The sequence below is a fragment of the Entelurus aequoreus genome, linkage group LG11 (genome assembly GCF_033978785.1).
Source record: "Entelurus aequoreus isolate RoL-2023_Sb linkage group LG11, RoL_Eaeq_v1.1, whole genome shotgun sequence".
Lineage (NCBI taxonomy): Eukaryota > Metazoa > Chordata > Actinopteri > Syngnathiformes > Syngnathidae > Entelurus > Entelurus aequoreus.
Window position 1 is genome coordinate 43439376 of NC_084741.1, and position 12354 is coordinate 43451729.

At 36.7% G+C, this 12354-nt stretch overlaps 1 protein-coding gene across 3 annotated transcripts in view; it reads right to left on the reverse strand.

Moving 5' to 3' along the window:
• Positions 1–12354, reverse strand: part of LOC133660165 (F-actin-uncapping protein LRRC16A-like) — a 178613-nt gene that overhangs the window by 74820 nt on the left and 91439 nt on the right. For 2 of the 3 annotated variants that reach the window (XM_062063380.1, XM_062063381.1), the window contains exons 4-9: positions 12192–12251; positions 11224–11345; positions 7261–7358; positions 7004–7074; positions 6772–6845; positions 6593–6668 (exon numbers count right to left, since the gene is read on the reverse strand). In XM_062063380.1, the coding sequence (XP_061919364.1) occupies positions 6593–6668; positions 6772–6845; positions 7004–7074; positions 7261–7358; positions 11224–11345; positions 12192–12251 (501 nt within the window). The remainder of the gene's footprint in view (positions 1–6592; positions 6669–6771; positions 6846–7003; positions 7075–7260; positions 7359–11223; positions 11346–12191; positions 12252–12354) is intronic. The other variant, XM_062063382.1, reaches the window with a different exon arrangement.

Consider the following 12354-nt stretch of genomic DNA (forward strand, 5'->3'; position numbering starts at 1 on the left):
GCAAAAACAGTGTGGTGTTGTATCCTGCATTTATATATAAAAACATATTGATCATCATAGATATTTTCAACGCAGGATAGAACACCATCAACGAGGACTTTAAATGGCAAATTCTGGTTCATTTCTGCTTAGTAGGTATTTAAATTTTTTTATATTAAACAAAAAAGGAAAATGAAACCGTTTTAAGATCTAGTAACTGCTCTTTAACAAAGAAGGAAGAAACAAAGTTTTTTTTTTTTTTTTTGTATTTCAAAATATAGATAAACCAATCGTTTTTTTTTGTTTTTCAATTGCCATTCATGAAAATAATATTCAAAGACCAAATCATACACTGACCTTTTTCCTACTTCTTTTCAGACATGTTGACGTGGGAAACTTTAAATACTGTATGTGATGTACCACAATGTGACCTTGAATGCATGTTTGAAATACACTAAAACCACTTTCATTTTATGGTAATTAATGCAATACCAAGCAGTGGGTTCAAAATGTGGTACTTCGTAGCCATTAATGAAGCATGACAAAGAACCACTTCAACATTTTTATAGACACTTCAAATGGAAAAAAGTTGTCTCGCTCCTGTGATTGCATCACACATGTAAAAGACACACATGTGGGAGCAAAATCACTCATATTTACAAAGAATTAAATATTCAACAGTTGGATGTACAAGCCCCACCTAGATGTTCACTGACCCAGTTTGCTGTGTGCTGCCTTCCACTCTGCCATGCAGACTCTTTAATACTTTACAGTCATTCACTAATTATCTGCATCAACACAACATTTTCCATGAAAATACCAGAGGTGTACTGAGGCATTGTGGTGCTTGTTATTCTTGGTAATTGACAGTGCTGCCAATAGGCACTGCCGTTCTGGGCCAGCAGCCCCGGCGAGTCCAAAACACTGGCGACATTGTCCCAGACGGGTCGAGAGCAAAGTGGGGAGGAGTGGAAGAGGGCAGAAAAGGAGTGTCGAGGGACAAAAAAGATGAAAGAAAGAAACCGTTGTTCACATGTTTACACCATGAAGCTGTGTATTAGAGACAGGATTCATAGCCAATAAGCAAAGAGTAAATGTGAGATGAATGTTACATTCACTAAACAATTTAGGAATCTTTAAATAAGACATTTTCTTTCTGTGCCGCTCTGGATCGATTACAACATTGCACATTGGTGTCACACTTTGTATGCAAGCTGCACTATCATGACGTAATCTTTAATCTGTTGTCCTTTCTCCTCCTACGTATATCTCTTGTTCAGATCAGCAACCTGACGAGAACAGAACATGAATACAGATTGTGTATTGATCAAGAAAGCTCTATGATCAACCATTGTGTTGCAGACTATACTTAATAACAACTTCTCTCGTAATAAATTATTCCTAACTAATTTTCAAATGCTATTAAACAAACAAAAAAAAAAGTACAAAGCTTATATTTGCAAAAAATCTCATGTCTGATCACTCTTTCCTGGAATCTCTTGAAGTATTTAATTATCTGGCTCCATTGATATTGATATTTCTTTCTCTTTCCTTCTTATTAAATTTACTGCTATAGGTGCATTACTGACACAAATATTAGGTCACAGATACAGGAATTGCTAGAGTCATTCACTATAACAGCAACCACCCTGTGATTTTGTGTGTCTGAGGGATTTATTTTTTTTCTATTCATTCAAATGTTTTTGATAGGTTTGCAGTCACAGATCTCTACTTCTTCCACACTTAAATCATCTATGAATGTCTTTATGGACCTGTGCACAGAAATAAAACAGGTCTTTCCTCTAACTGTCTCCACAAAGTAGGATTCAAGAGGTATTCTCCATGAGTCTTAGCCCAACTTTTCTGATTGGTTATGTGATTAAATTAAATGTGTGTCCTAAGAGTTGGTGTTGTCTATTGGTATTTAATATGTGTTAATTCACTTGTTATTCCAATTTTACCATGATACTTCCAGATTTAATGGATGGCTACAGTAAATCGGTCCATTTTAAACTGACAATAATGTAACAATATGTGTGTACATCTTGTCAACATTACAGTATAAACTAGAAAAAGCACTCGAAGAGTGGTAAAAAATATTTAAAAAAATTCTGAATCCAAAATGTAATCCCATTTCTGACATTTCCTGAAAGATAAATTAGACTTAGACTTCCTTTATTGTCATTCAAATTTGAACTTTACAGCACAGATAGGAACGGAATTGTGTTGCATTAGCTCGTTGTAGTGCAAGATAAAAGAGCAATAAGGTTAAAAATTCGCCCATACCTTTTTTGAGCTATGTCGCTAACTAACAAACAGTCAGACAGACTTACAAACCCTGGCAAATACATAAACTCCTGATGGACGTAATTAATAGAAGTATAAATAAAATTGCCTGCAAGTGTTTGTTTTAAATGTTTTTCGCTTCCTAACAGGCTGCAAGATGGTTCACTCTTTGCATCGGAGTGTAGCTTCTTGTCAGTCATCCACTCACCTTGTCTCTGTAAGTTGAGGCAGGGCCGCTAGCATACACACAAAGAGAAGTTTAGCCTCATAATGTAAATGTGCTGTAACATAGTAAAAATGATGAGGATTACCCCTAAAATCTATAACTTGTTCCTTATCCATTTTCTGACATTTCCTGAAAGTTCCACTAAAATATGCCAATAAGTTTTTGAGTTATGTTTCGAACTAACTACCGTAATTTTCGAATTATAAGTCACAGTTTTTTTCAGTTTGGTCGGGGGTGCGACATATACTCCGGAGCGATTTATGTGTGAAATTATTAACACATTACCGTAAAATATCAAATAATATTATTTATCTAATTCGCGTAAGAGACGAAGCAAATGTCAGCAATCGTAACACACGTCAGCAATCGTCACACACGTCAACCAATAAGAATTCGGCGGGGGAGGGTCATGGCAGAAGTGCATTGTGCGTCATGGCAGAAGTGCATTGTGGGTCATTGGATGCTAACTGCTACTGTGTCCGTAGCTATTAAAATGGAACAGTTCAACATTGGCGGTAACTTATAAAAACTGAGAAGGGCTGAACAAAAATGGCACCAAAAAGGAAATCATATACTGCAGATTACAAGCTGCTACTGAAATATGCAGCAGAAAACGGCGATCGAGCAGCAGAAAGAAAGGAAGCGGCGCATACCAGGAGCGACAACGAGGAAGAAGATTTCATTGGATTTAGCGATCAGGAGTGACAATTGTTTGGTAAACGTATAGCATGTTCTATGTGTTATAGTTACTTAAATGACTCTTACCATAATATGTTACGTTAACATACCAAGCACGTTCTCAGTTGGTTATTTATGCGTCATATAACGTACACTTATTCAGCCTGTTGTTCACTATTCTTTATTTATTTATTTTAAATTGCCTCTCAAATGTCTATTATTGGTGTTGGATTTTATCAAATAAATAACCCTCAAAAATGCGATTTATACTCGAGTGCGACGTATATATATGTTTTTTTCCTTCTTTATTATGCATTTTTGGCCGGTGCGACGTATACTTCGGAGCAATATATAATCCGAAAAATACGGTAACTCACTAACTGACAGACAAATCCCGGTGATTACATTAACTCCTGGTGATGGTAACAAAGTACAGTAAATTAGTATAAAATCCTTTAATAGAAATAATACAATATAAGAGAAGCAAAATATAGGCCAAATATATTACGGTAAATAGATACAGTATTTATAATTTATGCAATAAACAATTTTATTTTGCGGATCTGCATAACTAAGCATTGAAAAAGTTAACAATAAGCATTTATTTTTGTGTAAAAGAGACATTATTATGGCGTTTTTTTTTTTTTTACAGCTGCTACTAGAGGAGGATTATATATTTCCCACACTGTTGTTTTGCCAAAGGAAGGTATCGGTATTGATATCAGCTTTGTTTAACTTGATATGGTTTTGGCAAAAAACGTGTAGCAATTATGACAGATGGAAAGTGATCAGAAATATCTACACATTTGATATTTGACCCCCACTGCTTCATATCAGATGTGGTTACAAACTAATAGGGATAAAAGGTCAAATACTGACTGGTCAGACCTTTGACCTTAGCCATGACACATTTTAGGTCAAATAGCCATTACAATAATCATAATCAATGTCTAAAATTGGTGGAATGATAACAGTAAGGCAATGCAAAAGATGTGAAAGCCTTCCAGGTCTTGGTATTCTCAGGGCATTGAATCGACCGAATTAAGATTGTTTTGCTTCTTTCCAAGCAGGCTTCATCTGTTCAGTTCATGCTAAAAAAGGGTCATGTCCTTGTAAAGGATACATACTTTGGATCCTGCAACAAACCATCAGACTACAGCTGTCAAATATAAGTCTGTGAGCATGATCTGATTGGATGAGATGCGAAACGTCTTCTAAAAAATCGGAATAGTCCAGTTTAAATTGATTCAATGAACTAAGAGAAGTTTTTGTTAGCAACATAATTAATTTACATATCGCCTAAATAGATAATAGTAGATGCTACTTCCTTACAAAATGTGTTCACTGAAATAATTGAAGAAAGACTGTATAAAACACAAAAGGTTTTAGTGACCATCTAATACCCGCTAATCTAGGATAGAAAAGGCACACGTTAAACACTTGAGCTCCCCCTAGCATTTGAGCCTAAATACGCGCATAGCATAGTGGTGAGAAAAGGGATTTAAAAAATCAATACAAAAGGAACTGGCAATGACGGAGGCGCCAGATAATTGTATGGACTGAGGAAGCTGAGTGTGGTAACTGGTGAGACGGCGTGAAGCCTTAATACAAGACAGTTGGGAATGGAGACCTGGAGGGGCGCAGCAGCCTGAGACATGAAGCTCCTTTGTCTCATTCAGAGTCTTATCACACAAGAACATTTGACTGATCCTCACAGTCAAACGACACAGGGGGGGTGTGATGCGGGAAACAAAGGACACATTGCCTTACTGAGATCGTTTTTGGTAAGCACAAGGTGGATTGAGGGTTGTGCAGAAATGAAGAATGGGCAAGGGCATGAAGACAATGGAACTAAAAAACAATTATGATAAATACAAAAAAGTTAAAGGTGGAACATCTTATGAACTTTATTTTCTTTCAAACAAATTGAATTTTGCTACATGCTTTAAAAAATATCCCAGCAGTTTCTGCTTAATCCTGCTGGCAGAAACACCAACAGAGACATGAGTGAAAATGTAACCTCCTTGGCAGGGATGATAATACTTGTATGTAGGCTAGGACTGGATAAACAGCCATCCCAAAGCTGCAAACCTTTTGCAATAGAATTATTTTTCCAAATGCCCACGGCAAACAGTTTAAAGAAGAGTAATGATGATGATGATGATGATGATGGATTAGATTTATATCGCGCTTTTCTATTGTTAGATACTCAAAGCACTCACAGAGAAGTGGGAACCCATCATTCATTCACACCTGGTGGTGGTAAGCTACATTTGTAGCCACAGCTGCCCTGGGGTAGACTGACGGAAGCGAGGCTGCCAGTTTGCGCCTACGGCCCCTCCGACCACCACCTATCATTCATTCATCATTCATTTCACCGATGTGAGCGGCACCGGGGGCAAAGGGTGAAGTGTCCTGCCCAAGGAGTAAATAAATATATCCTTGTGAAAATTGTATAACTATTTAAATGGCTGCCTAGCTACAAGTGTTTGCAGAAGGACATTTATAAAAAAAAGACTGGGGTACATTTCATATATCACTGGAGTATTCAACTGGCAATCTTAATCTTGTGGCAGCCAATAATAATGGTAAAATATATAGGCAACTACCAGGAGGAAGAGTTAAAGTGATATTAAACCTGTGCTGTCAAACGATTACATTTTTAATCAGATTAATCAAACTTTTGCATTACCTGCCTGCATAATTGAAATTAACTTGCAAAAAAACAAAAGCAATACTTTGACACAAATGCCATTTGTTGTCAGAATTTTTTACGTGAACACACATCATTAATTTGTTCAAAACCTGCAAAAAGTTTGATCTAAAGTATCATCGGGGTGTATTTTAAAGTGAAATTTGCCAGGGAGCACACCAGGCAGAGTCTCCTCACTCATCTTTGCATTGACCTGATCACTAACCGTATAACAACTTCCACCTTTTAGGTAACTGTCCGCAGTTAAGGAAAAGGAGCATGTGCGGTCAAAATACATAGCGCGATTAATCTGCATTTATACATGATTTATACGATAATATTTATGATTAATCCCATGAGTTGAAGCGTTGACTTTGACAGTCCTATATTAAACCTAAACAATTCAACACAGTACCATGATCTACAAATCTCTCCACAATAATATCAATGAACAACAGTCTGTCACGGTTTTAGCAAAATCAGAATGCTATAATCTTCACCAGGGCGTAACTGCAACACTTGACTGGGCTTCCTTTAAACTGACCAGTGAGCAGAGCGAAAAGCCGAAAACAAAGACACACTTCACCACAAGATTGCTCTCTTTCCACTATTTGTAGACATGATGGAGGGACGACTTAATTTATAGTCAGCTATTAAAGACAAGAAGAATTATTGTTTTGAGTCCTTGGACTAACAAACACATCATTAGTGGCGAGAGAAAGGGACCTTACCAGCTTGTAGTCCTTAGTGGCGAGTTTGGTGAACCACTGGTTGAACTCTAGCACTGCAATTATGGCCACCAAGTCTCTGAGGAGCAGTAGATAAGCAAATATGAAAAGGTCAAGTTCATGTTAGTGACTTTTCACTTTTTCTTAATAATTTGGACATTATTCTGTTATGAAAGACTAACCTGTTCTCTAGATGGCTGAAGTCCTGCAAGTTAAGTTCTCTGGTGTCTTGTGTCAAATAGATGGTGTCAACATCCTGGGAAAATAATAATACTTAAAGACAGTGTTTAATAAGTCAATGAGATCAAATAAATTCAACAAAGAACACTTGATTTTATTGAGGAAATACAATGACAAACATATATGGCTGTTCTACTCATCAAACGTTTGATAAACGAGGATGAATGCACTGACCCACTGAACCTCTTCTCTGTATGGCAGCGACAACCAGTCACAGACACACCTGTACATCTGTGAAAAGCCACCTACACCACAAAAGCAAATATGAGGAAAGATGCAGGAAAAGACAATTACTGGAACAACAAAGACTGCAAAGCGTTAATTTTACATTAACAACTTCTATCTGACCAAAAGACCTGCAGTGACATGTAAATCGATTCATGATGCAGAAGCATGACACTAGGAGCTCTGAGACATCCTCATTGACCTACCACATGGTCCAGGGTCAGCAGGTTTGTTATTCTCCCACATCGTCTGGAGAGAGTTCAGCCTGTCTGCAGGCTCTATGCTGATCTTCTTCATAACTTTACTAAAATGAGAAAAAAATTCTATAATATTATTGAGTGTGACATTTTCTAATTTGCAAAACCTCCTATTCAGAAGTTAATATTGATACTAACAGTTTTTTGTGTTTACAAAGGAACCTCGATTTATGAACTATTCATTGTACAAACGTTTCGAATTACGATCCACAGACCACATAAGAATATGCTTTGGTGGACGAACAATGTTTCCGTGTAAAAACATTTCCTCCACACCCATACTTGCCATACTTGCCAACCTTGAGACCTCCAATATCGGGAGGTGGTCGGGGGGGCGTGGGCGTGGTTAAGAGGAGAGTATATTTACAGCTAGAATTCACCAACTCAAGTATTTCATATATATATATATATATATATATATATATATATATATATATATATATATATATATATATATATATATATATATATATATATATATATATATATAAATACTTGACTTTCAGTGAATTCTAGCTATATATATATATATATATATATATATATATATATATATATATATATATATATATATATATATATATATATATATATATATATATATATATATATATATATATATATATATATATATATATATATATATATATATATATATGTGACGGTCCACAACTGTATGTGGCAAAATGCAGCTCCACACTGCTGTCGCTTCAACATATCACTGGCACCAGGTGGATTATGAATTTATTTTATTACAGTGTCCTGCAAAACAGTGCAAATTGTGAGACTGTGAGTCCACTTGGGTCACGGGATTATCAGTTGGAAGGCACAGTTCTGAGCACTTCTCGCAGGTAAAGTACATACCACTTCTCGCCAGCAACAGGCGCTGTTGCAACACTTCATTCAAAATTTAATCAAGCATAATGAACGTCTGTTTCTACACGTTACATATACACTACCGTTCAAAAGTTTGGGGTCACATTGAAATGTCCTTATTTTTGAAGGAAAAGCACTGTACTTTTCAATGAAGATAACTTTAAACTAGTCTTAACTTTAAAGAAATACACTCTATACATTGCTAATGTGGTAAATGACTATTCTAGCTGCAAATATCTGGTTTTTGGTGCAATATCTACATAGGTGTATAGAGGCCCATTTCCAGCAACTATCACTCCAGTGTTCTAATGGTACAATGTGTTTGCTCATTGGCTCAGAAGGCTAATTGATGATTAGAAAACCCTTGTGCAATCATGTTCACACATCTAAAAACAGTTTAGCTCGTTACAGAAGCTACAAAACTGACCTTCCTTTGAGCTGATTGAGTTTCTGGAGCATCACATTTGTGGGGTCAATTAAACGCTAAAAATGGCCAGAAAAAAATAACTTTCATCTGAAACTCGACAGTCTATTTTTGTTCTTAGAAATGAAGGCTATTCCACAAAATTGTTTGGGTGACCCCAAACTTTTGAACGGTAGTGTATATATATATATATATATATATATATATATATATATATATATATATATATACATACACAGTATATATATCTATACATATATATTGATTTTATTATATAAATAAAAGTAATACTTGAATTTTAGTGTTCATTTATTTACACATATACACACACACACACACACACACACACACACACACACACACACACACACACACACACACACACACACACACACACACACACACACACACACACACACACACACACACACACACACACACACACACACATACACACACAAACACTCATCTACTCATTGTTGTACTTGAAAGTACAATGCTTTGTTAAGGGTTGAATTGTCCATCCTCTTTCTATTCTCTGTCACTATTTTTCTAACCATGCTGAACACCCTCTCTGATGATGCATTGCTGTGTGGCACGCACAAAAGTGCTTTCATCAAATGCACGAGAGTGTGGAATCTTCCATCTCTCCCTAGCATGGCCCAAAACCGGTCAATCCTTGCTTCCTGGGGAAGATCTTCCCTGGCAAGCAATTGGTACTCCAGTACTTGTACCCGGAGGCTGGTCAGGTACAATCGCAGCTGCGGCAGACTTTTTTTGGGGGGGGCGTGGCCTCCAGCTCCGGCTGAATACTGGGAATTTGTCGGGAGAAAATCTCTGTCGGGAGGTTGTCGGGAGAGGCGCTGAATATCGGGATTCTCCCGCTAAAAACGGGAGGGTTGGCAAGTATGTTGTATGCCTAGAGTTCAGCCATTTTGTGCCAGGCAGCACATCCATTGTGGGCGGGCTGACCGATCTCTGGTGCTCACTGCTCATTCAGTCAGCAGAGTGCAAAGTAAAGTGTTTTTGTTTGTGTTATTCTTAATCATTGTAACGACCATCTGTTAAAGTTAAAGGGTGTTGTGATTTTAAATTGTGAGTGCACCACACACAATGCCTCAGTACTGTTTGATATACAGTACTGTATAGCACGTTATATTGTGTTCAAAGTATATAATATTTTATTAATATATGAACATTTGTCGAGGAATGAAACCCATTATCCATGTTTAAAATGTTTCTCATGGAAACATTTTATTTAATATTCAAACTTTTCTATTTGCGAAAGCTGTTCAAGAACCAATAAAGTTTGAAAATCGAGGTTCCACTGTATCTATGAAAAATTTATGAAAATCAGAAAAATAACTTAATACGACAGAGAAAAACAATATGTACGTCCCTGAAATGGCTGGTTAGTACAATATGGCTTAATCAACAATCATAATAAAATAAGATTAATTCAGTATTCATGAGAAGAAACTCCATCTATTACTTAATTATACAACATTTATTTCTACAAGCTAGTCAGGTTCGTCTGGTGAGGGCTACATTGAGGAACCCAACTATCACATTCATGCGTAAGACCAAAGGGTAATGCTTTGTCTTATGCTATGCTGACGACATGTGACAGGGACCCTTAAACGTTGCAATTTAATGTGTTTCATCTGTGTTTTATTTTGTGTAAGAAAGGGATCCCATAATTCACCAAGGTGGAAAAGGGTATTGTATGACATGTTTTACATTTGTTTAGGTGGTGACAGGAGGGTTCAAGTCAACTCGTAGAAAAGTCTGAGTTTTGAAGCGGTATTAAAGCTGTACCTGACGCTCGACGTTGCCTATGTAAAAGAATATCCCACAATGTAGGGGTAGAGTGTGAATTTTATTGCCCGAGACTCACCCTGTTGTCTTGAAAGCAATTTTCGCAGTCTGCCAAGTCATTTATAGTGGGTTTGTGTGATGATGTGTAAACATGCACACTTTAATGGTAATGTCTGCACTTAACCTCTTGGTTTGGTGTAAACCGCACATACAAATTGATTCAGTTTTCTACAGTTAGGGCTCTGAAACTGCATTTTTGCGGCATATATGTATGAAAGAGGCTTTTATCAATTAAAGCATTTTAATGTCTTTATGTGGTGATTTATTCCAGTACGCACTTATTACATCCTATGGTGAATACCAAATACATGTCGCAAGTTTGCGTTATTATGCGCATGCCAAGATTAGATTGAATGGTAAATGATAGATTAAAAAAATAATACTTCTCCCCTCCTGGCTGAGAGCCTCACGTAATGTCTAAATAAGTACATCCACCTCGCTGTGATGTCACGATGTAGCCAGATTGCAAAAACCCGCGAACATGGGGATCCAAAACTGTGTGCAAGGTAATACTAAAATGCATTAACCTTATGATTTGTTGCTTTGGCATTGTTTAAAACGAGTATCCAACATTATAACAAAATTATTAAGAAAAAAGATGAAATTCAACATAAGTTTAAGTTACTAACATATGTTTTGTTCAATTAGTGTGTTCATCTCTGTTATTTGGAAGTTGTATGAGAGTTTTGCAAACACACAAGAAAAAGGAACAATTAAAAGTAAATTGAACTTACCTGGGTGGAAGACCTGGACATATTCTTAGGAGACAGTTCCCCAAATGAGCAACCACTTCATTGACCTCCTCAGTGGAGAGCAGCTTCAGAGAGAAGGAGCCTCGCTCATATTCTATAAACAACTAAAGGACACACCATTTTTTTGAATTATTTTTTCGAAGGGGAATTTTTTTGGATGCTAGTTGACTTGAGAGGTGGTGATAGAATCTATTATATGCTTATGTACTTCATTTGAATTGTAAAAGCTTCTCTATTTCTATCAACTAAATCTATCCACATTAATACCCTTAACATCTGTCCATGCACCCACGATTGAAGTAAAAGCCAACATTTGATGATATTTCCCAAGATGGGTTAACCATTACAGCGCTAGCCGCAATTATGCAAATGCTCAGGAACGTGTGTCACCTTTGCGGGTCGAAATTAGCATAATCCTTGCAAGATTGTATTCAACAGGCGAGACCATTAATCCAAATATTAAGAAGAGTGACATCTTTCGAGATAAGTGTTAAAAAGGTTGAGCAGCAGGAACTTGATAAAGTGACAGATTATGAAATGTTGGTAAGTAGATCATCCTGACAGTTGAAAGTGGGATCCGCAGATACATCAGAAAAGAAAATGTCTTTTTTAGAGCTTAACTCTATAAATCTGATGAATATATTTGATACAATCTGAACTTTTAAAGGCAGAGTGGGGTTGTTTGCCTGTTTTCTGCAAAATGTAGAAGAGGTGTTACATTGATCTACAATGGCTAACCAATGCATTTGGTGCCTTTGAGCCTTGGTGTTTTGTGCACACACATTCCAGTGAGAAACATCCCCTCCCTCTGGAGCCCTAGCGCTTGTTTCCCAGTTTGTGTGCCAGTGAGCAAGTAAGCTCCATGTTGTGTTGACATGCAAAATAAGCACACTCAGCTCTGCTTGCAGTATCTTTTGCTTCATTTGTATACTTGGGGAAAAGGTATGTACCTGTGTTGGCTTGTTAGAAGCTATTCCTTGGATCTCCAGGTAATTAAAAGAATGTTCCACCTAAAATCAAAACAGAAGAGATATACGCTTAAAATATGTTCCAATATTCCAAAATCATCTGAACATATATCAAGGGCAAAAGTGGAGGTAAAATATTCAAGTG